Source organism: Megalobrama amblycephala, unplaced genomic scaffold (genome assembly GCF_018812025.1).
Source record: "Megalobrama amblycephala isolate DHTTF-2021 unplaced genomic scaffold, ASM1881202v1 scaffold416, whole genome shotgun sequence".
Taxonomy (NCBI): Eukaryota; Metazoa; Chordata; class Actinopteri; order Cypriniformes; family Xenocyprididae; genus Megalobrama; species Megalobrama amblycephala.
The window spans coordinates 40368-66206 of record NW_025953365.1 but is presented as its reverse complement, the minus strand read 5'-3'; the positions used below and the strand labels follow the sequence as shown (position 1 = coordinate 66206).

General features: G+C 35.9%; 1 protein-coding gene and 1 long non-coding RNA gene across 4 annotated transcripts; one reads left to right on the top strand and one right to left on the bottom strand.

The window, feature by feature from the left end:
* Window positions 1–229: 229 nt before the first annotated feature.
* On the top strand, window positions 230–5986 carry LOC125261462. 3 transcript variants are annotated; one of them, XR_007183305.1, is made up of 9 exons: window positions 230–1275; window positions 1687–1746; window positions 2078–2157; window positions 2277–2324; window positions 2437–2491; window positions 2577–2597; window positions 2752–2827; window positions 4816–4884; window positions 5178–5986. It is a non-coding gene; the product is annotated as an uncharacterized LOC125261462 (long non-coding RNA). The 3 variants fall into 3 exon arrangements; XR_007183303.1 differs by lacking the exon at window positions 2577–2597 and having other exon boundaries at window positions 234–1275; window positions 5178–5985; XR_007183304.1 differs by lacking the exons at window positions 2277–2324; window positions 2577–2597 and having other exon boundaries at window positions 235–1275; window positions 5178–5985.
* A 15479-nt stretch (window positions 5987–21465) lies between these two features.
* LOC125261465 (rano class II histocompatibility antigen, A beta chain-like) lies at window positions 21466–25069 on the bottom strand. The gene is made up of 5 exons (XM_048180028.1): window positions 23338–25069; window positions 22567–22833; window positions 22179–22460; window positions 21980–22093; window positions 21466–21876 (listed from the first exon to the last, which is right to left on the bottom strand). The coding sequence occupies exons 1-5, from the start codon at window positions 23447–23449 to the stop codon at window positions 21812–21814; spliced, it is 840 nt and encodes a 279-aa protein (XP_048035985.1). The 5' UTR covers window positions 23450–25069; the 3' UTR covers window positions 21466–21811.
* Window positions 25070–25839: the final 770 nt, after the last annotated feature.

Genomic DNA, 25839 nt, shown 5'->3' with positions numbered 1-25839 from the left:
ATTGCCATTAAAGTGAAATAACTGAACATAAACATATAAGCTTCATAAAAATGCTAATTTGATAAGAATTTCAGATGGCACTTAGAGGCTTTTGCATCTGAATTCTTCATATATATATGTGTGTGTGTGTGTATTTATAAATTATATATATATATATATATATATATATATATATATATATATATATATATATATATATATATATATATAGGCTATATATAGGCCTACTGTTTATATTTTAAAAATGCATAGAACATAAAGCTTAAAAATTGATCTTCATGTTACATGTATAAATAGGCCTGTGTACATATGTAAACATATATTTAAAAAAATATAACCTATTCATGAATCATGTTATGTATAGTTTTTAACAAGAGACAATATTGTGAAACAACGAATGTGAAATGACTATGAGTGTACACAAAGCAACACGCGCACACACGCGCACACACACACACACACACACACACACACACACACACACACACACACACACACACACACAGATGCCTGGATGCTATATGCACACAATTACATATTTATCAAAACCAGCAAGTACACACATAATTCACCCACTCGACCAACAAAAAGAATCAAAATGTTTTTTCAGACTACATCCTATCTTACATTTTTTCATTCTGATTGTCATTGCTCATTGTTTCAGTATATGTGTTATAATCAAAATCTTCAACGCTAGTTCACATACTGTGTTTGAACTCTATCTCATAATACTGTATGGTTACAATTTTTTTGTTGTTGTTGCTTCCGTCCTGTGCTCATTGTAGTGGACATGAAAAAAATCTAATATATTGTATTATTATTATTTTTTTATTATTATTATTTTTTACAGTTAAAGAGAATCTGAAAGCACAAAAAAACTGGCTTTATATATATATATATAACAAAAGTAAAGTGTTGGTATAAAAATACTCCAAGCACGTTTTCAAAAAATATAAAAGTTCTTTTAAAGTTTCACTTTCCCAATTTGCACGAATGGGTCGATAGAACTACAAAATGCATTTTAAATTCATGATTTAATAATTCTGTAATTATTTTAAATGATGTATTGTTTTAATTATAGATGTATTTATTTACATAATGTTATAATTCTGCATGTTTATGTTTGTATGCTGCGTGACTGCGGCGTGTTTTAATGCGCGTGCGCGTTGAACGTTCGAATCGCTTTCAAACGCTGGAGCGGATCTGAGTTGCCATGGAAACGGGGAAACGTCAGGCAGCAGGACTCCGTCTCGCTGTTGTTTTCACGGATTTTAGGTAAGTTTAGTCCATAAAATCACACACATAGTATATAAAACTGTTCCTGACACTTTTCTTAAGTGTAACTGACACACTTCTGTTGAATATTTACTTAAAAGAAATGATTTAGTGTCTTTGAAAAAGTCCGTTAGCATCTCAACCGTTTTCAGAAGCGGTTGGCTAACTATATTCTGAGCCCTTGTTTACTGTAAGTTTGGGCTTTTAATCATGTCTTTATGTGTAGATGAGGTGTTTTGATAGTTTTGTAAAGGTTTGCTGGCAAGTTATCAATGAATGATAGTAAACATATTTATTTATTTAAACTAAAAGTATGGCTTGCTGTACCGTTAATCGGTGACGTCACTTACATGAGCGCGAAAATTAGCTGAAACTATTTCAAACATGTTTTGATCTCTAATGTAATTTCAGGGGAGACAGAAAACCCCCTCTACAACAAAGGAGAAGCTGACAGAGGAGGAGGAAACACAGGTGAACTGAGAAAGCTCATTAAATAATTTAATATGCATTTATTTCACAATATATCTCACCTATATCACCATGCATCTGCAGTTTTCTTTTGCAAAATTATTATTATATTATATTTTTAATTTATTAAGAAGTCTTTGACATTCAAATGTAAGTGACACTGTATGTACAATAGTGAATTCTAATACTAAAAATATAAATTCTGTTAACTTAAGAAATTATTTTTTAATATTATGTATATTATTCTTCCCACTTCTGCTCTAGCTTGGTTACTTGTAATAAACCTGTAATAAATATTGTTGGCTCTGTGACAAATTGCATGTTGTGTTCCTAGATCCTTCCATGCTGATGGCCTCCTGCACCCCAGCAGAGCTGAGTTACCTCCTGTCAAAGGCCATGAACCAGATGACTATAGTAAGCAAAACCTCAATCATTCAGCACACTACTGTTGAAAAGTTGTGGGTCTGTAAGGTTTTTACCTGTTTTTGAAAGAAGTCTCACATTTTAAAATCATTAACCCCGGGTTGTTTCAGTGAGACTGTCCTTGAAAGGCCTGTAGGCTAAATAATCAGCTAAATGAGGTAACATAGATGACAAGTATAATGTTATAATGCTTATAGTTATAATCATTTATTTAACTATTATGATAACAGGATATCATGGTCGTTAATTTATTTTATTGTATTTCTCTAGGTCTGTTTTGAGTTATGTTTTCAAGTGAAGAGACGCCATACTGTTCCACTCAAAGGTATTTATTTATTTGTATACGTGCATGTATTTTTACTGATATATTCTTAAATACTTTTTACTTACAAATGCTGATTGTGGTCCAGGGGGTCGACAACTTTAGGCATGTAAGTTATTTTTCTCAGAAATCTGGGCAGCTTACTCATTGCTCATACTCTTAGCCTCTAATATGTTTGAATTTATATCATCAATGCAATATTAGGGGGTAAAGATATCATTAGGGTTCTTACAGTTATGGCTGTACTATGCTCTTGTTACCAGATGAGATGTAATCTCTAGCGTTTGGAGCTGTGATTCTTCAGGACAAGATGCCATTCACACTTGATACATGAAGATGGTGAGTTTCACAATAGCTGCACAGTCACAAATCAAGAGACTGACACAAGCTTTCATCCTTATGAACTCACCCATATGTAGGGATGGGTACCGAAATCTGGTATTAAACAGGCCCCGGGGGCTAAATTATGAAAGACCGGAGTATCGATAATCTTGAACAATATTGGTTCTGCCGTCGGTACTGGAGAAATTACACGCACTTTTCATTATTGCTATATAGATGTTAGGGCTGGGGAAAAAAAATCGATTCACCTATCGCAATTTGTTTATGATTTAAAAAAAAAAAAAAAAAAAAAAAAATTATTCCAGAATCAATATTAATTCATATGAAATTTCTCTATTTTAGTCCTTGCCTATAGACGAGGTGGACAAAAGTTACCCACTCTTGTGTCATTATCAATGCTTGTCACGTGACGTAAACCAGTCCTGCTGTTAACGAGCAGAATTACTGAAGGAAAGAAACAACAACAGAAAAAGTGAAAAACTTCCAGCCACAGCCTTAGATGAAATCAACCAAAGATAAAAAAAAGACCTTAAAGGGTTAGTTCACCCAAAAATGAAAATTATCCCATGATTTACTCACCCTCAAGCCATCCTAGATGTATACGACTTTCTTCTTTTAGACAAACACAATCGGAGATATATTTAAAAATGTACTGCACTACAAAAAATGATTTTCTTATTTAATATTTTCGTATTGTTTATATTCCAAATATCTAGAAATTGTTAAATCAAAATGCTTTTTCTAGATAATTAAAATTACATAAAATATTTCTTGGGGGGGGGGGGGTAAGAAAAATCTGGTTTCTGTTTGAAATCCCAAGATGAAATTCAAAAATCTAAAATCTGTTACAGTTGCCGATGGATATTGCCGCGCATATTGTGGGCAGCCTATAACACATCTCGATTGAGACAAACTGCCTCAAAGCTCATGTGTGCTGTGATGTACGATATATCTGTGATCACATAAACAGTAACATCTTCTCAGCATGTTTAATAATAGAACCTGTTATAATCTGTGATTTTGTCTACACTGGATGAGTAGTGACGCAACACAACAAATTCCTGACAGTAAGCTGGTTTCCGGTTCTATTTTTGACGTAGACCAAGTACTTTGCAACAGTCGGTCAGCTTTTAGCTGTTGAGGCGCGACACAAAAAAAGTCATGTCTGGTATAGACACGGTGTTAGTTGTTGTTTAGAGTTGTTTAATCCTCTTCTGCTGAGATCTTGAGAGATTTAATGTCTTTTATCTTCAGTTGATTTCATCTATAAAGCAATGTTAATTATGTTCTTAATTTGTATATAATAAAAAGAACCGATAAGAATACCGTTGAAGTACCCGATCAATAAGTAGCAGTAGCAATACCGTTAGAACTGTAAGATACTTATCCCTACCCATATGACATAATTTCTATTAGTCACATGAAATAACTTCTTAAGGCTGTCCTAACCTAATGTAGCTCTACCCAACCACTGCATGGAGGCTGAAAGATGGCTTCCTGAAGATGAAAGGACAATATGGACTTGAGGAGGGGAAACAAAAATAACTCTTTTTCATATTCACATTTATATGATATGTGAGGATTAGGAGGGGTGTTTTATTCCAACTCTAGTCTTCATACAACATGTGTTTGTCAGGATGGTTGTTATTTTGTAAGATTAGGGAGAGACTACCTCTCATTTGTGTGCCATGTGTACTATAACTTTAGAACAGGAGCTTGTACTCCTTTGATTTGATTGAAAAGTTTCAGATGGAGCTGTTTTTTACTTTCTGTTCCCATTATGTTCATTTACATGCAAACAGCTCATGGTGAAATTTTTCTAGCATTTATATATACTACTACTATTACTACTATTAATATTGTTCATATTATTAAACAAAATTAACAAGATCTTTTAAAAACATAATATAATGACTTTATTATAAAAGGACCCACTATGAAAACAGTTTTACAGTGTTATCAGTGTCTTTCCTTTTACTTTACAGCACATCACTGACAGGCTTTCCTGTGTATCACTGATTCAAGTTTTCCACTATTGTATTTATCCAAATGAGGTTTGTAAATGCATGGATGTTTCATATTTTGCATTAATTATTTCTCTTATATGAAAATTACAATGTAAAAGAAGACGTGACAAGGTCATTGGTTATCTCACAAAATGCCACGTTTGAGGAATATTCAGAGGGGCGAATTGAAATAATTTCTTTTGGGCATTATCATGCCACAAATATTGTATATTGAGCTAAACTTAAACTAAACCTGGAATGATAATTTGTGTTACCAGATGAGATACTTTGTAATGGGTATGTATGATGTATGATTTTGATCTGTACTATTTCTATTGCAGGTTCTCAGGGATCCCCAGTTGAAGGCATCAGGACATCAGATGTTGGCCTGGACATATGTACCAACAGTACACCACAAAGACCTCTGCTTTTAAATGGATGGCTGATTACTACCATGTTCTGTGCGGGTATTATTATAGCAAAACTGAGCACCTGTGACAGTGGGATTTCTAATTTTAAAGAATAGTCATACATCAGTAAATTATTTTTTTATTTAAAAATTTGAAAGGATTTTTAAAAGTTGCAAACTTTTTTCTCCAGTTACAAAAACAGCTACACCTTTTCAATTTCTTCATTGGGGGTGCACAAATCCTATTTCACAAATTAAGAAATTGATATGCTCACATTTAAGCCGTGTTCTTTGGACACTGTAACAGTCCTGATATGATGTCACACTTTGCAGTATCTTTTTTATTAACATGAATTCAAATTTTAACAAATATATTCAAAATGTAAAGATATACAATCTGACAATCTGATCTTGTCATTATTAATCAATCAGTAATCAACACTGCACCACCCCGAAATTACCATGCACTGTAGAAGTATGGTTTTGGCAAGAAATGAACAGTAGCTAAATATTTATTATAAATGCTACTATTTGACATTCAGTATTTTAGTCTATATTAAAGGGATACAAGTCTCTTTTATGTATGATGTTTTTTTTTTATTACAAACTGTTTTTTGTTTGTTTGTTTGTTTTGTAGCTAGCACTTAATATTTCTTTAATGTTACCACATGAGAATAGCCAAACAGTGTAGGTGATTCACAAAATCATACACAAAGAAATGTGTATGGAAGTAATTTAATGCCAAATGTTTTTGAAATAAAAAGCTTGTTGAATTGCACTAATTGAAAAAAAAAACATGCATCACATTAGCTGTGCTTGCATTTAGATGCATTGTATTTTTAAGGCTTGCATTTTTATGGGCTGAAATTCAACATGGTCGTATATTTAAGCTGTGAATATTTCAATTAAAAATATTTCACACAAATTTTCATTATTAAAAATTCAATAATTTATATTCACCTTTCAGATTTCACTTCCAAAATATTCATTCTGTTTAAAAATACAACCTATAAAATTCAACTAGCAATTTTCAGTCCATTTTATTTCGCTTTACAAATTCGCTTCCACAAATTCAGTGGTTCAAATTCGGCAGAAAATTCAACATTTCACATCCGGGGAACTGCAGGAAAATCAGTAGAGTGCCGATGCATGATCTCCATCTGCTGTTAGTCGACTTCACCAGCAGGCGCCGCTAGCGGCTGTTTACAAAGACGAGCAACGGCTAGTAAGTCATCATTCATTCATAAAAACGGATTTACAGAAATGGAGCAAGCGGTAAGTGAATGTGTGATGATTATCAGGGCCAGTATAAATGCAGAAAAGCTGATAAAGACACAAAAGCTGCATTTATGTTTAATTCAGTGTTTAATTCAGCCGCGCGGTGTTGTAATACTATGGTTTCCCTCATCCGTCATAGCTCCCTGCCATCAGGACATATAAAACTCTTAACACAGCTTAATGGACTCGTGTACAGTGATATAAAAGACCAAACTCGCACCTCATTTGTGATGTAGATTATACTATATAGGCTCCAAGAAAGCAGATACTGGCATAAAGTTGTTTTGACCCTGAACGTCAATTCGCAAATTTAGGGACCGTCTCTAAAGTTACGATATTGGTATTCACGTTTCTACCTTCAGTAGCGTTTAAAGAGAATGATTTACAGTCACAAAACCAACTCTAAAGTGTTCATCTAGGTCTCAGGTCGAACAGTGATGCGCCCTACTCTCTCTCTCTCTCACTCTCTCTCTCTCACTCTCTCTCTCACACACACACACACACACACACACACACACACACACAACTCAAAGTACATGCACATACTTTTTTTCTTTTCTTTTTTTCTTTTTACACATTCATCACACAATTCGTTCTACTTAGTTAATTTTATTTTTCCTGCTCATATACATGCTTTGGCAACACAATGTAAAATTTGTATAAGCAGGATAATATATGAGCAGGAAAAATGAAAATGAAGTAGAATGAATTGTGTGATGAACGTGTTAAAAAATAGAAATAGTATATAATATGCATGTACTTTGAGTGGGGTGTGTTTGAATATGCATGTGCATGTGCGTACAAGAGTTTGTGTGAGTTCAAGTGTGTGTGTGTGTGTGTGTTCTTGTTTATATTACATCGTGGGGATGTATATAAATGTCCCCACGATGTAATATAAACCTGAGTTCACCTACATCGTGGGGACCGGCCACCGGTCCCCACAATGTAAATTAATTATTAAAAATACTAAATGGTGGTTTTGTGAGAAAATAAAGGTATGCACAGGTTCCTGTGATGGTTAGGTTTAGGGTTAGGGGTAGGGTAGGGGGATAGGAAGTACGGTTTGTACAGTATAAAATGCATTGCAGCCTATGGAAAGTCCCCACAATTCACAAAAACCTAACGTGTGTGTGTGTGTGTGTGTGTGTGTGAGTGAGTGAGTGAGTGAGTGAGTGAGAGAGAGAGAGAGAGAGAGAGAGAGAGAGAGAGAAGGGCGCATCACTGTTCGACCTGACACCATATGAACACTTTACAGGTAGTTTTGTGACTGTAAATCATTCTCGTCAAATGCTATTGAGCTTTAAATTATGGCATTTTTTGTATGATCCCATACAGTAGTGAAATACATAGCAATATTCACATATTACTTGACAGTTTATTTTACAATATGGATGGATCATAATGTCTTAACTAACATGAACTATCCATGAGCAATACATTTGTTACTGTATTTGTTAATCTTTGTTAGGGTTTATAAAATTACAGCGGTTCATTGTTCATGTTAGTTCACAGTGCATTACCTAATGTTAATACAACTCTTGATTTTAATAATGCATTAGTAAATGCTGGAATTAAAATTAACAAAGATTAATAAGTGCTGTAGAAGTGCAGTTCTTTATTAGTTCATATTAACTAACTATAATATAAAGTGTTACCTTTTATTTTAATAAGCATCAAAAATCTAAAAGGTTTGCATTACCTGAGACCTAGATGAACACTTTAGAGTTGGTTTTGTGACTGTAAATCATTCTCTTTAAACGCTACTGAAGGTAGAAACGTGAATACCAATATCGTAACTTTAGAGACGGTCCCTAAATTTGCGAAAATCAAATGTTCAGCGTCAAAACAACTTTATGCCAGTATCTGCTTTCTTGGAGCCTATATAGTATAACTTACATCACAAACGAGGTGCGAGTTTGCTCTTTTATATCACTGTACACGAGTCCATTAAGCTGTGTTAAGATGTCCTGATGGCAGGGGAATCCTATGACGGATGAGGGAAACCATAGTATTACAACACAGTGCTGCGATATAAAGTTAAGGAAACTAAACAACAGAGAGAAATATATGTCTACCTCAGATTTAATGTATATCTGTACACCAGCATCGGACAATAACGTTATAATCTCGTTCACGGGAGAGAAAGCTGCTTACATGTAGACTAAACAGGGAAAGTAACCGTAAAGACACTGAATTAAACATAAATGCAGCTTTTGTGTCTTTATCAGCTTTTCTGCATTTATACTGGCCCTGATAATCATCACACATTCACTTACCGCTTGCTCCATTTCTGTAAATCCGCTTTTATGAATGAATGATGACTTACTAGCCGTTGCTCGTCTTTGTAAACAGCCGCTAGCGGCGCCTGCTGGTGAAGTCGACTAACAGCAGATGGAGATCATGCATCGGCACTCTACTGCTTTTCCTGCAGTTCCCCGGATGTGAAATGTTGAATTTTCTGTCGAATTTGAACCACTGAATTTGTGGAAGCGAATTTGTAAAGCGAAATAAAATGGACTGAAAATTGCTAGTCGAATTTTATAGGTTGTATTTTTAAACAGAATGAATATTTTGGAATTGAAATCTGAAAGGTGAAAATAAATTATTGAATTTTTAATAATGAAAATGTGTGTGAAATATTTTTTATTGAAATATTCACAGCTTAAATATACGACCATGTTGAATTTCAGCCCATAAAAATGCAAGCCTTAAAAATACAATGCATCTAAATGCAAGCACAGCTAATGTGATGCATGTTTTTTTTCCAGTTAGTGCAATTCAACAAGCTTTTTATTTCAAAAACATTTGGCATTAAAATACTTCCATAAATGTGCATGATTGGCCAAAGTTTTACTGATCTACAAAAAAATTGAGCTTATGAATTTCTTAATTTGTGATTTGTAGAATAGGTTTAGTGCACCTGCAATGAAAAAAATTAAAGGCAGTGGCTATTTGCACTAAGTGACAATAGCACATTTTCTTACACTAGGTGAAAATAGTGATAGATTCTATTTACACCATGTAAAGTATCAATTCTTTGCAATAAGAGTAAATAGATGCTATCTATAGGCCTACTTAATATTGGCAGATACTATTTGCACCTCAGTATTTTTGTACATTAACAGGATGCAGTAATATAGAGTGTAAATGATTGTATTTATTAAAATGATTAAATGGATGCTGCCTTATTGGTAGAATAAAATCCTCCCTACACCTTCTCCTAACCCTACCCAATAAACACTTTTAATATTATTAAACACTCATTCAGTTTAGTTCCTCTTTTAGAACATTATTTTCATTTTTATTGAAAATAAATGCGAGCTTAGCAAAAGGCAGATTTGAACCTGCATCAAAAGCCAGAACTCCCTACTCGCTACTGCTGTGTCACTGAAGACGTTGCCTTCTGTGCTTCTTTTTTAAAACTTGAGTGGCCCAAAAGCTAGTGTAAATAGCGTTTGCCAACCAGGGACGCTATTTGCACTTTATGTAAATAGACACTCTGAAATTGAAAAGGTGTAACTGTTGTGTTTGTGAGAGAGAAAGGAACTAAGTTTTCAGCTCCTAAAACATTTTGATGACTTCACTGAAATATTGCCTACACCTTCCACTGTCAGTTGCTCAGTTTCACTACAATAATGCCAGATACAATACAGCATGTGCATAACTGAGTCGCTATTCTAACAGCTGGGGGCTATAGACTTATAATAAATGAGCAATATTATAATAAATATGCACATTGCTTTCTGTACTCAGTTTTATTTTTATGCTGCTAGAGAACCACCTGCACTGCAAATTTTCAGGAGTGACATTCGCATTTATCCAATTACAGGAGTGAATCCGTTAAATCATTGGGGCACTTCATGAATTGACACTGGTTTACATTTAGATAAAGATGAAATATTTTAATTTTGATATAAATGTCAATAATAATTATGAAATAAATTTAAATATTCATAAACCTTGAAATTAAAAAAGTAATTAAAAATATATATTTTATTGTCCATTGTATTGAAATTGTGGGTTACATCTGTCACCCTTTTCACCCCTGATGAGTTTACATCCCTGTTACAAGAGCAAGGAACTTACATTTTAATTGCAAAGGAAAACCAATTCATCTGCTATATTCTTCTGTCCTCCATTTTCAAGGGTAAGATTTCTTTATAAATCATCTACTGACCCATATGTCTTTATTTTTGTTGAACACAAAAAGGAGAGAGTCATATAGTCTCAGTCACCATTAGAAAAGAAGCAGTGATAGTGAATTCTGACTCAGGCTGTCAGTCTCTTTATGTTCTGCCTTACATCTCCTTTTGTGCTCCAATAAAAATAACACATTTGGTACAAAAGAACATGACCAGTTTTATACTTGAGTAAATATTGCTTTTAATTTGTAGCTTGAGACTATTTATAATAGCTAATAATTAACTTGTATACCTCTTTGTGTGTATTTGAGAGTAAATGCCTTTTCTATGTTAGTCTTGTATAGAAGATTTGTATGCTCTAACGATGTAAGCTATTTGTACCTGTATTTTGTAAATATTAAAGCAATGTTAACTGAATGTGATGTGTGATTATTTTGTAAACAGGCTTATCTTTTAGTATTAAGTGTTTTGAGATTTTTTAAATAAGTAGAAAATGTGTTAATTGTATAGAGTTATTTCACCCAAATGAAATCAACATCAACGTTGGGTAAGCAAACCAGTTAGATCGATTTCATGTTGAATTCGTGTTGATCTACAACGTCGTTTCACTCAACTGAAATCAACATCGTTTCGACGTTAGGTAAGCAAACCAATTAGATCGATTTTATGTTGAATATGTGTTGATTCTACAACGTCGTTTCAACCATCCGAAAATCAACATCGTTTCAACGTTCGGTAACCAAACCAATTGCGTCGATTTTCCGTTAGATTTGAATGGAGTGTCTGACGTTGATTCAACATTACCCCGATGAGCAAACTGATGCCGGATCAACGTCGGAGATCAACGTCGTTTCGATGTCACGAGAAACGTCGTTTCTACGTTGATTCTATGTCAGTTTGCTATCTGGGTAGCTAGGCCTACAACATGCCACAGCTGTAATATAAATCTTTAGTGAAAAATATATTCCCTTAACAGATTAGCCTATCTATTATAAATTCTACAACTAGTCAAAATTTGCCACAATAAATACAATAGACCTTGATAAATTCTAGTAAATGTGGTCTTAATGAGTTTAAAAAGTTTGCGGGATGATGTTTCCCCTCTTTTCATCAGTCATTTTAGTGGCTGTTTTAGATCCTGTTCAACTTTCTCCGTAGCGTTTTATTATCCTCAATAGAATTCAAATGGGTTGCACATTTTATCATAAGCGTCGCATAGGAACGCCTCATGCAAATATTAACACTTTTGGAGAGCGCTGGTGAACGCGCCTACAGTGATTCGCGCGCCACTCATGCAAAATTAAACAAATGGGGTTCATTCACAGTCATATTGCGCAGACAATAGGTTGTTTGCAATCACGTGGTTCTGGTGACGGGCGAAATTCCGGTGGAGGGCAAGCAGTGAAAATTAGAATGGAAGAGATGGGGGAAAGTCCTTTCTCTGCTGGTTTAGAAAGGTATAAACAGAAAATCACAACATATGTTGGAAGCGATCCTTATGTTATGAAGAGGAGCCACTTTTCCGATGAATTAAAAGACTTTCCTGCCATCGAGGAGGCAGATATAGAGGATGTGAAGCTGCCGTCACGCCGTGTTTAGGTCTGGGTTTGTTTATCGCTCTGCCTTTCTACTAATGAAGTTAGAGCAGTATTTTGATTTTCTGTCGTGATTGTGAAAAATGTCGCCATTGTAGGTTATGCTGAATCGGGAATTGTAATAGGAACTCACGATGTCGTTCGTGGAAAAAAAGGACGGTAATAAAATTTTCGCCTTGGTTGAGAAGGTGAGGGAAGACGACTATAGCAAATGTAATAATGTCACTAAATAAACCCACTGCCTTCATACTTTGCTGAGTTTTGTATTTGTTTTTTGTGTAATAATAAACATATTTTAGAGTATGAGATCGGCTTGTGAATGATTATAACTTGCACACACAGCCACTTCAAAACTGTTCACGAGCTTCTATGGATTTGATTTTGGTTGTCATTTGTTGAAATAAATACAAAAATACAGCGTGTCTGTGTCCTGAACGTGACCCTCCGATCCTCCCACGTCGTCATATGGGAAAGTGAATATTTACAAAAACAAAATTACATTACTTAAATTACATTTACTAAAACTAGTTACATTTACACGCTTCCAACAAATAAATGGATCGACTTCAGCTTGTTGAACACATTTATTTTATTTGGACATTTTCTACCATACGATGGCTGAAGCAGCAGCGCATGACACTGTTCTCATGGTAACCAGATCAACATGTGAACAGAAGCTACTACAAAACTGAAGTGAAAATACCATATTATAATTAAATAGGATAAAAAATCTTCTTCTCCCTGCAAACGATAGCATGAAGAATGTGAATATTTACCCAAGTCAAAGAGGTAAGCAGGTATCCATATTCATTTAAGTATCAGCAGACGCAAAACGCTAAAAGGCGACAACTTTTAAAGTTAAAAAACGAAATAAGTTACAAAAAACGGTATAAGTTATGTAAACGATATAAACACCTTCTGGGTTTTCGATTAAGATCGATTTGAGCAACCATAAACGACGAAAAACATGCGAATTTTGAGTTTTTGATAGGATTCCTATAGAGGGTATGCACTCGACGTCACCGTCGACCGTTACGACTGCGGTCACGTCCACTGAGTGGCAAAAGACTGAGCGGCAGCATTGGTTTTCAGCGTGAATGTCCCGAAAAACACACAAAACACATCCAAAACGGGAAAGAGCTTTGTGATTGACTGTACAAATAGCTTTGACACAAACCCTGAGATATATAGGGTGAATTGCCCTAAAGTGGGACACTGCCTAATGTGGGACACCTAAGGTTTAGTGTTTGTAGGTCCCGCATAAATACATGAATGTCAGTGAAACTATAGGTTATCTGAAGCTGTGGTGCCATGTGATCAAAATCACATAGCCTCTCAAATGTCCAGTCATATATGAGACTGTAGCAATCATCAAAAAGGAAGGACCTTGTGTGAAAGCCACCCAAAGGTCAATGACATAGAGTTTTGACAAACTTGACATTAAGGAGTATAAATTAATTTTAAACAAAAAAATCATGATATCTTTTGGCCTAATGTGCTTATGAAATTTATGTCCATCAAAAAATACTATAACATTGTATGTGTAAACTATTTTATATTTTTATCAAATTTCCTAGTGTCACACTTTAGGAAATGTGGTTTCAAAAAGTGGGACAGTATGATTGCCTAATGTGGGACAGTACTTTAGTCAGTCAAAAATGTGTATTGGGGCATGGATTGTGGGACAAAAATGGTTATTTACAGTGTTTTAGTGTTGTTGTGCAATAATAGAATGATTGTGTGTGTTTGTTGTTTAGTAAAATAGAAAACATTATGCCAAATAAACATTTATGCAGTTCGCAGCATTTTTATGAATTTTGACTCAATGTTAAACCTAGCCTAAAGTTTGTTCAAGGTTTTTTTATTTATTTATTTTTTGCAGGTTGCAAGATTTTATATTTTGTCTTCAAATAAGCCTAGGCTATATGTTGAAGAGAACAGTGAAGAATTCTGACTGTGCATTTAATTATTTTCTATATATAACATAACATAGCCTATGAAAATAGTTGCCTAATGTCTTTACAATAAATGCATCAAAACTATCATATTGTATTATTTTTCTGATGATGTTCAATTATCAATCAATCCATCCATAACCAAGATAATTACTAACTTAAGAAGATTTTTACTATTCTGCATGAATCAATTGATTTTGGCCTTTTATCGTAGACTTTGGCCTTTTCATAGACCTTTTATTATTATGATTATTATTATTATCATCATTATCATTATTATTATCATTATTCTTATTATTATCATCATAGATTTTGGCCTTTTATCATAGAATTTTCAGTGTCCCACATTAGGGATACAACTGTCCCACAATAGGAAACACCAGATTGTTTTAGACGACTTGCACTAAGAGCACTAATATGTCTATAATTTCTTTTATGAATGTGTTATCTCCATTTTATCTTTTGATTTGATTAGGAGACATCCTGGGGTTTTTAAAATGGTATTGTGTGTGAATTTAATGTTTTGGCTACAAATTGCAATATGTCACAGAAGTCTGAAATGCAAAAAATGTCCCACATTAGGGCAATTCACCCTATTTAAAGACCGCTGAAAGCTACAGAAAAAAGAAGCAAATGGATCACTGTAATTCACAGAAACAACTTGACTTCAGCAGATAAACATGGATTTGCAGTAATCATTTTGTGTCAAATTGTTGGATTTTGAGGTAAAATCATACCGTATATATTGTATTGTTATATATTATGTTGACAACTCATCAATTAAATATTTTCCATCTTATATTCTGCATAATTGGGTGTTTTTAAATAAACAACACTGACAAAAACTATACTATAAAACTATATATGTTTTAAGGCTGGACAATATGATGATATAAAATTGATATAAGTGATTACGCGGATTTAAACCTACCTATATTGTAGTTATATAAAATATTCACAGGCAGATTTGCTTTATGTGTCTCCCCGTCGTCGAAATCAGGCACATATAAATGTCAGGAAACACGATTCCTGGCTGCATGCAATATCCATGGATTAGGTTTATTTGACAAGTTGTAAGGAACACATTCAATTCCAACCTTTAGTGTAACTCGTCAGTTTTACTCGCGTTTTCGCAGTTTCCTCTATTAAATCCAGTCACGCAGCAGCTTCTTTTGCCACTCAGTCCAGCTGAGGGAGCGCGCTTTCGGCGGGAAAGTGACGTCGATGCATACCCTCTATATACATGGGTTTCAAAGACGTCACTTCCGCTATGCCCGCCGCCATATTTGGGACCGGTCACAGCTGCGCGCCCTGTTTAAGTCTATGGTGACAGCAGCTACAACTACCAGAGGAAGGCCAACAAAACGCTCTCAGAAGGTTCACAACAAGTTTATAATAGATCTTGGATATGTGGTGCTGTTAGCCGTTTCAACAGTCGTCAGAACTTCAAATTTATTTGATTTATTTGAAAATATTATGAATTCTAGTTGCTGTGTTTCGGCGTGTTACAGGATGAACAAATTCACGACACCAGCTGACTACATTACTTAGTTCAAGTACATGCGTGCATGATTTTGTGCAAATATAAGTTGTAATTTTATGTATAGCTTGTATAAATATATATGAATTACCATAGGATGTGTCCTGTTGAGTTAATTAACCTTCTAGCAAAGCGCTTCAGTTTACGGGTGTTCATTCAGCGCGCGCAGCTCAAATAATACTGTTATCAAAATGAATCTGTTATTGATGTTATTGTATACAAAAAAAAAATCTGTTATTGTTCATGATCCTTATTATTAATCAAACTATGTGTTGATGAAAATAATACTAGAATATAAGAGCTAGTTATTAAAAATAATGCATTCGTTTTCTAAAAGAAATATTAAAGTTTTAATAATACTGTGTAGTAACGTTAAACATTTTAATGACTTAATCATTGCTGTTTGAGCTGCGCACGCTGAAGCTGAAGAGAATAAAAAAACCCATAAACTGAAAGTTAATTAACTTTCAACTTTTTAATTAATCAACGGAACACATCCTATATAAAATAATCCAGATATTAATACAAATAAAAATAATATTACAACTAGTATTTGCACAAAATCACGCACAGATGAACTTGAAGTAACCTCATTGAAACTCCGAAACACAGCAAATAAGCCCAAATAATTCACAACGTTATTTTACAAGTATATACGATTATAATATCATGTATAAGAAGAAGACAGTCCCAATCATATTAATGTTTTGTCTTTTTGAGCGCTCGCACTGAAGCTATAGATGATCATCAGCTCTGTGGGTTATTTACCTCAACGAAACACATCCTTTATGAGAATAATCAGATATTTATACTTAATAAAATTAATAAGTTTTATCTGTACAAAATGACGCGAATGCACAAGTGAAGTTTGAACAAGTTATGTAATCAATGTTTAACTCAGTCGACGCGCTCTTACCACAACAACACGCTGAAACAACAACACAGAGAATTCACAACATTTTATTACAATAGTGTCCTCGTTATAATGTTACGTAAATGACAGTCCAGCAGTTATTAATGTTGTGCATTGCTGTTTGGCTGCCAGTGGTGTGGTCCCTTCTGAATGAAGCCAATAATTCTGCCGATCTAACTACTTTGGGATCAAATAAATTTGTAGTTCTGACGACTGTTGAAACGGCTAACAGCACCACATATCCAAGATATATTATAAACTTGTTGTGAACCTTCTGAAAGCGTTTCGTTGGCCTTCCTCTGGTAGTTGTAGCTGCTGTCACCATAGACTTAAACAGGGCGCGCAGCTGTGACCGGTCCCAAATATGGCGGCGATAGAATACAGTGACGTCACATGAAACCCATGTATAGGCTGCGTTCCAGTTCGGTTTTAGACACGCACTCGCGAACTTCCCTAAACACTTCCCCTCGGGCGAATACCTGCCGCCATTTTGAAGTGCGTTCCACTTCGTGAAGTGGACGAGGGAAGTTTATATGGACAGACCCTCGCTCCCTCGATTTTGACCGAGGGAGCGAGTCGATAGGTGTGTTCGACATCGGCTGCGGCTGGATGTAACCGATCGGCGAGATTAGCCGCGTGCAGGCGGGGAGGAGCTGAAAACGGAGACGTGAAGTCGGACACTTTCTGCTTCTCGTAGTGACGCTCGCGCTGCGTTTGCATCGGTTTGCATACTCACAGCTGAAGTGAAATAAATGCAATATTTGACTAATACACTGATGTTTCAGAGACCTTTTCATTCAAAACATTATGTAGCTACTGCTTACAGCGTCTGTTTTTACAAGAATAAAGTTCAACATAAGCGTATGTTATTTAAATAACAATGTAGTGGGGTCTTTGTTTTTTATCCGTTTTATTTTGATAAACATGACACAATACAACATCGCGACTTAATGAAAAGAGCTTTAACTGTTATAAAAACACAGATTTTTGAGCATTAGTGGAGCTGAAGGCATGACAATAAACACGAAACACACGTGATCGTTGTTATGCGGTGAATCCGGCCGATCATGAAACAGCTGTGTCGTCATCCGCGCTCGTGCAGCTCCTCTTGAGAAAAGGCTTGTTCGACTTGATGCAGCGCCGCAAAGACCGATCGGCGGCTGACTTGAAGCAGTGCATGCCGGTAAGAAATGTTGTCCGACTTGAGACCGCGCTGACGTCATGTGACTGTGACGTGTGGCTTTAAAGTACCGCGAGAGCGATTTGAGATCAGCCGCCTGAGTTAGCCAGCGCAGTTTCTCAAGAGGAGCTGCAGGAGCGCTGATCACGACACAGTTGTTTCATGATTGGCCGGATTCACCGCATAACAACGATCACGTGTGTTTCGTGTTTATTGTCACGCCTTCAGCTCCACTAATGCTCAAAAATCTGTGTTTTTATAACAGTTAAAGCTCTTTTCATGTAGTCGCGATGTTGTATTGTGTCATGTTTATCAAAATAAAACGGATAAAAAACAAAGACCCAACTACATTGTTATTTAAATAACATACACTTATGTTGAAATTTATTCTTGTAAAAACAGACGCTGTAAGCAGTACATAAAGTTTTGAATGAAAAGGTCTCTGAAACATCAGTGTATTAGTCAAATATTGCATTTATTTCACTTCAGCTGTGATAAAGTATGCAAACCGATGCAAACGCAGCACGAGCGTCACTCCGGGAAGCAGAAAGTGTCCGACTTCACGTCTCCGTTTTCAGCTCCTCCCCGCCTGCACGCGGCTAATCTCGCCGATCGGTTACATCCAGCCGCAGCCGATGTCGAACACACCTAAACTGTGCTGGCTAACTCAGGCGGCTGATCTCGAATCGCTCTCGCGGTACTTTAAAGCCACACGTCACAGTCACATGATGTCAGCGCTGTCTCAAGTCGGACAACATTTCTTACCGGCATGCACTGCTTCAAGTCAGCCGCCGATCGGTCTTTGCGGCGCTGCATCAAGTCAAACAAGCCTTACTTCATATGTACACTTCAGGCAGCTCCATAACCCACAATGCAACACGATTGTGACGTCACCGCATATCGCGTTTAATTTACCCCACCACAAACAACTCTATGATATATTAATTATTTTTTAAAAATTTAAAACACACATATATACATATAGAATGCTGTATTAAACAATTTTGTAAGGGGAAAAAATAAATAATAAATCAGCTCCATTGCGGATTCCAAGTGATCAAGGGCTTAGGACGTTCCAGTTCAGCCCATACAAAGGTTCCGCCAGAAGTGGGCACTCGTGCAACGTAAGCAATGACGTACATCCGAGTCAACGAGACCGAGTGAAGTTAGCGAGGGAAGGGCATTTAAAAACCGAACTGGAACGCAGCCATAGAGAATACGAACCAACGTCACGCCTCATTGCATGCCAGGGCGGCGCCGCCATTTTGACAGGATCGCCCTCTATTACTCGTACTGAAATTAATACGGATTCTTGCTTACCTTTTGTTTTGTTTCTGCCATTAAGTGGAACGTTAACATTTTTAATGGTATCGTTTGCAGGGAATAGAAGCTATTTTATCGCATCGCATGATCATTTTATTTATTTAATTTTTTTTCACTGAAGTTTTGTAGAATTTCATTTACAATGTTATTCTGTTTACCGTGTCGCACGCTGGATGCTCACCGCTGCTTCAGCCATCGTATGAATATCCAAATAAATCTATGTAATTAACACAGTGAGAAAAGTTGATTCATTTATTTGTTGGAAACGTTTAAATGATGCTTAAACGAGCATATTGAGTAGGCCTACAACTTGTCATTGTAATTCCCCTTTTCCATGATCACAGATGAGGAGAATCAGAGATTATGGGTCAAATTCAGCGGACAGACACACTGTATTTTTATATTTATTTTAACAAATGACAACCACACTAAGCAATTTCCTACCTTTATAAAACCGTTATGAAGAAAATGTATAAAATGCTTACATTTTAAGTGATACTGAAAGTATTTTGGTCTCATCCGTTTTTCTGCATGTGCTTTATTTGTAAATAGAATTTGGTATCTTTAATATCAGTCTAAGTGCATTAAGCGTTTTCTTGAGAGGACATGAGAGGAAACCGTTTAAGATATAAACGTTGCGTTCATATTTTGGGCTCATTTGCGTATCTCCACACAGTATGCTTTAATAAATATGTACAGAATTGTTTGTTTGTCACATGAAGCGTTTTTCTTAAGCATTTGAATGTCCGCGTCAAGTTCTGCTTATTCACGAGCGCAGTGAGAGTCAGACTTGCAAAGGTAATGTTAATTATTAAACCAAACGAAATCAAAACGTCCAAAAACACTTAGCAATGTGATTCTTTTATTAAGTGATAAGCAGTGGGTTTAATCAGTGCAATTATGAATAGATTTGCCATCCGGCGTCTTCTCGTCATCTCCTCGACCTGCTTCCCTTGGTGTTTTTACACGTAGAAAAGGCGAAAAAACGTTTTTTACTGTCTTGTTTTCTCTCAGAACGATGATCTGAGTTACTATCACAATTATCGATTCAGCTTTAATGACATACAATGGTGACATTTTTCACAATCATGACAGAAAACAAATTACTGCACTAAACTCACTAACGGAAAGGCTGCGCGATTCTGTCAAGATGGCGGATAAACAAAGAAGTTACCCAGAACTCAATGCGGCGTGACGTCAGATTCGTATTCTCTATGGCTAGAAACATCACTCCTTGCCCTCCAGACTCATTCGCGCTGCTGCTGTGACGTCATGTGCTCAGTTCGTACAGCTTATAAAAGCTCTGAACGCACGATGTATACAATCAGCTAATTAGTAGCCTGACGATTCTGTTCAGCACCGGCAACATGTGAGAAGTGCCAGTGCGCGAGAAGCGTACCAGCCCACTTTGAGCACTGACTGTTACTACTAATAAAACCGATCTCTGGGGGCCCCAAAAGTGCATGGGCCCTTAGAATCGTCCTAACTTTTCTCCCCTTAGCGGCACACCTGCCCTTTTTCAGTGACCAGAAAGCTACTAAAAACATATTTAAAACCGTTTATGTGAGTAGGCTTACAGTGATTCAACCTTAATATTATAAAGCAAATAGAATATTTTTTGTGTGCCAAAAATAACAAAATAGAGACTTTATTCAACAATATCTAGTGATAGGCGATTCAAAACACTGAGTCATGAAGCTTTGAATCATTTGTTTCGAATCAGTGGTTCAGAGCGCCAAAATCACTTTATTTCAGTAAACAAGGCTTTGTTACGTCATAAGTGTTTTGAAACTTCAATAGTTCACGTGAGTTTGGCAGTTTGATGCGCACTCCGAACCACTGAATCAAAACAAATGATTCTTTAAAATTCAAAGCATCATGAAGCAGTGCCCATCACTAGATATTGTTGAATAAAGTCACTATTTTGTTAATTTTGGCACACAAAACGTATTCTAGTCTCTTTATAATATTAAGGTTGAACCACTGTAGTCACATGAACTGTTTTAAATATGTTCTCAGTAGCTTTCTGGGAATTGAAAAAGGGAGTGTTATTGCTGGCAATGCAGGCCTTACTGAGCCATTTTATCAAAAATATCTTAATTTGTGTTCTGAAGATGAATGAAGGTCTTGCGGATTTGGAACGACATGAGGGTGAGTAATTAATGACAGAATTTTAATTTTTGGGTGATTTAACCCATTAAGTGGACTGTCTGCCTTTGACATCATAGCACATGCAATGGCAAGATGGGCTCAAATGTGTGAAATGTTTTAAAATATTGAGAAATCCAGTCACACCAGTTTACTGGCTATTTAATTAGATGAATATGATATATGCAGCTGCATATACATTTACTAAAAATGTAATAAAGCAGTCCACAAATTTGCAAAAGTTTTTAAATGTGAATGCAAAAGTCTCTGGGGCAAATGCCATCGTAGGGATTCAGAAGACACAAAATTGAGAATCATAAGCCAAGCAGAAAATCAATAACCAAAGAGAGGTGACAGTGAAGAGTTTATGTAATTGACTACTTAATAAACATGGACAATCAGAAGATGTGGCACAGGTGACTGATGCCTGATTGTTGTCGTACAGTCCTCATGATGGATCTCTCGAGATGTTGCAGTCCCAGATGTTGTGACTTACTGCTGTTCATCACCGTCCATTGTTTGCAGTGGAAGTAAACAAACTAGAAGTCTATAAAAGCCTGTAGACAGCATCAAAATAAATTTCCAGTTGATAATGACAAGGAAGGTGAATTTTCTTCACGCTACCAGCACACCAAATGTGTCTTCATTATGAATACCAACCTGTTTGTTTTCTTTTATGGTAAATCAGTCCTCCGGCTGCCATCACGACCCCCATCACCAGCCCCACAGCCCCAAGAATTATCTTAGACCTTTCAGGCTCAGATAGAGAAGGATCTGTAAAAATGAAAGGAAATTCATAAAAATGTCCTGCGGGCAACAAACTGATTCCTAACACTATCAGTTATGACTCTGTTCTGACCCCAGTGATAGACCATGGGTCTATGAAAGCTGGCGTGCTCCACCACACAGGAGATCTTCTCTCCAGGTTTGGGAAAGTATTCCAGGTGGGAGTGAATCTGGTAGTACCAGTCTCCATCAGCCAGCTCCTCTGTGGAGGTCACATCCGCCGTCATCTCTTTATTATCTCTCATCCACGTCAGTTTGATGGGTTTGGGGTAGAAGTCATAAGCACTGCACACTAGAACAGCTTTCTGATTCCCATTAGCTTCTCTATCCAATCGGATAATGACTTCTGGTGGTACTGTGTAAATGAAAAAAACAAAATATAAGGTTTTTATTCTAATAAAATTATATCTTACATCTTTAATTTAAGCATGTGTAGTGAATAAGTAGAAAATGTCTTTCACCTGTCAACCCTACATTAAGGATAATTAAATCTTCAACTTGTTTGCATTGATCCAGCATAAATTCTGGTTGCGCACGTAAAAGCTTACTATTATTATACTCTTCTGCCAGTTTCTCTCCAAATTCAGTGAAACCAACAGCCTTATCCTCTGTGCTGTTATATCTCAAATGTTCAATCATGTTGTAGTTGACCGAGAAGATAAATTCAGTGTTTTGTTGAGTGTCAGGTACTCGACAGCGAACTTGGACATATCCGTAATTTCCCTGTACTAAAGTAGAAAAAGGAATGAAATTAGAGAAAATAAGAGGATACTAAAAGCAAGCTTGTCAGAAAGAGTAATAATGAAAAATAAGTGTGATTTTTGTAAACTCTACATTAGTAGAACCTTTGAATATTGCAGTTGTTGAGGAAATTATTCAAGAATTGTTTAGTTATTATTCAAGATTTGTTTAGTTCCAATAATGCAACATGATTATTAAAAGTGATTCTTAGACAAAAAAAAAAAAAAAAAAAAAACCTGCATTATTTAATTTTGAGAACTATAAGCAATAAAGAGCTTTTAGCCTGGTTTTAGTTATGTTCAGTTCAGTTCAGCTTCTGTCATGTCAGTATAGCTGGGAAATCTTCCAAACCAAGAAAGCAAGACCAAAATGTAAATCACTGATGATAACATAAAAAGGCCTGTTTCTGCATTATTTAATTTTTGAGAACTTAGGAGCAAAATCAACACAATGCATTTTGCAAATAATAATAAAAAAATATTTAAACTTACCTGCTTTAAATAAAGTATACAAAAACACTGCCAAATGTACCACAAGATTGTACTGCATTTCTGAAGTCCTGCTGCTATGTGTAGTTGTGACTTTGAATACAGTGTGCTGCATACATGGACTTAGAAAAGGCAAAACCAGTTTTCATACTGACACTGTATGCTAAATTTAGCTTAGATTTCCCCTGCATAATGTTAACCCCACTGATGCTGCACTGTATGCTCCAAAACTGAAACTTTTGGTAAGCTGTAATTTTTAACTCAACTCTATCTTAAACTAATTTGATGTAAACATTTGAACTTTTCAATTCAATAGGAAGGATCTGAAACGTGCAAACATTTTGGTACAAATACAGAGAATTGGGATTAAATAGGTTTTTAAATCTTTTAGAATCCCTGGACTTCAGTTTATCCCAGAAACTATGTGCAATTAATAATATATCAATAATACCGTGATTGTCCTCTTTCTGGATTCGTCCCTTCACCTGTCAGACACTAAGAACAATGTGAATGTGACAAAAATGGGACACTGAATGTATTTTCATACCTGAGCTTAATTCCAGAAAACGGTGACATTTACAGCTGATCTGTGGAGCACAAAGCCCTTCAAAAACCTCAAACCAGAACATGGAAATAGTTATACTGACACAATGCCATAGTTGTCATTAGTTGTGCTGTTGTTCCCATACAAATTTGCATTGCAAAATACATGACAGAAATACTGAATCTTCTGTATACTGTATCTTATCTAGATCAAATCTGTGTAATTATGATAATATTCGTCTGTGCTATTCCTAAGAAATCATCTCAACATAGTTGGTGCTTCCCAATTCTTATTTGTGCATCCTCATTTCCTTTCCTCGCATCTCAACTCCACCCCCTGTGGGATGTGAGTGAAGGATGCAAGGAAAGAAAATGGAGGAATCAAAGAAAATGTTATATTGGAATATTCATGATTACTGAAGTGTCACTTCACAGCGTCATCACAGCTGCGCTCGATGGATCTGCCCTTATGTTGATGAAGTTTGGTAAGAAACAACTTGTAAACACTCCCTGCGTTCCATTCGGAAGGGCTCATCCCTATGCCCTAATCCCTTCAAAGGGTTTACCCTCCGGAGTGAGAGCTTCGAAGGGATGAAGGGTGCAGCGGTCAAAAAATTCTGCATCATCTTAATGAGACAATCAAGGAGGCGCCTTCGTCTTTTTTTTCCCTGGTTTACTCTTTGTATTAATATGCATTAATTTACTGTAGTAACATTATAAGGTTGCCTACTGCTGGTCTTTTACATTAAATATAATTGGGTACATGTATTTTAAACATTTGAATGGACTGATAAAAGGAGCTGTAAAGTTTTTTTGTCATTTTGACCATAATAATGTACCATATCTAACTCGTATAAATATTACAGTAGTATAGAAAAAATACTATACATACATTTATAGGTAAAATCGAACTCCGAGCCTCCTGTACCTATTCTGTGAAGTCAAAGAACTTCCCTGTGCAAAGGATCATGGGGGCCAGAAGTGTCCATCAGTTGTACTCTTCTGCCTTGTCCAATTACCCACACTTGCGGTCTTGCCACTTGAGAGCTCGTGCACGCGACAGGAAGTAAGTGTGCAAGACTGTCCAGTGTCTTAAAAATGCCCAAGTGCAGTGCCCTTAATGCACACTAAACCCACACTACCGGCTAGGCTAGCGTATCCCATCATGCATTATGTTCAGGTACTCACATGCCCCGAAATCGCAAGATGTCAAGTTAAATTAATTACATACATATAATAAAGTAGTAAAATATAAAGTATCGCGCATTTTACTGATGCAAAGATGAGTGGGCTATGTGTATTTTGTACAACTGCTTTTTATCACTTAAAGAAGCACCACAATTTTAAAATAGTGTCTTGTTAGTTGCATAGCGACCACTGAACACACATTTAGAAGTGTATTTTAAAATGCAAAGTACTAAAAATAATAATAATAATAGTAAAAAAGCTGTAAACGCTTGCATTTTTTGCAAGACTGTAAGTGTGTCCCATCGGGCAATCAAAAGTTCTACACACACTTGCAGTCTTCACGCCCACTTGAACACTAGAGCCAAATACAGGAAATACGTCATGTAAGTAGACAAGTGGTCAAGTGCAAAGACCGCAAGTGTGGGTATTTGGACAAGGCTTTCGAAATCCTTATTCCGAAGGGCCCTTTGAAGTGGCCATTTTTCGGTTTGGAAAGACCCTTCAATATGGCGGCCATGATTGTTTTCACTCCGAAGTGCCCTTCAGAGGGCGATATATCCCGTTTGGAACACACCGAGTATCAACCATTTATCTTAGAAATGCCATTCAGCGAGTGTCCGCAGCTTGTTAGTTCGCTAGAGAATAACTCTTTCACTACATATAGGCTATGCACTATATTATTTATCTCACCTGTCTTGATTATTTAATGTATATGTTTAATGTTTGTAAATAAAAATTACATAAAAATTAAATAAATCTGTCATGAAAACAAGT

Coding starts and splice junctions, on each gene's coding strand:
- LOC125261465 (XM_048180028.1), bottom strand. CDS start 23,449: ATGCAGCACACTGTATTCAAAGTCACAACTACACATAGCAGCAGGACT. Junction 22,834..23,337: donor GTATACTTTATTTAAAGCAG/GTAAGTTTAAAT, acceptor TTTCTACTTTAG/TACAGGGAAATTACGGATAT. Junction 22,094..22,178: donor ACCCATGGTCTATCACTGGG/GTCAGAACAGAG, acceptor TCATTTTTACAG/ATCCTTCTCTATCTGAGCCT.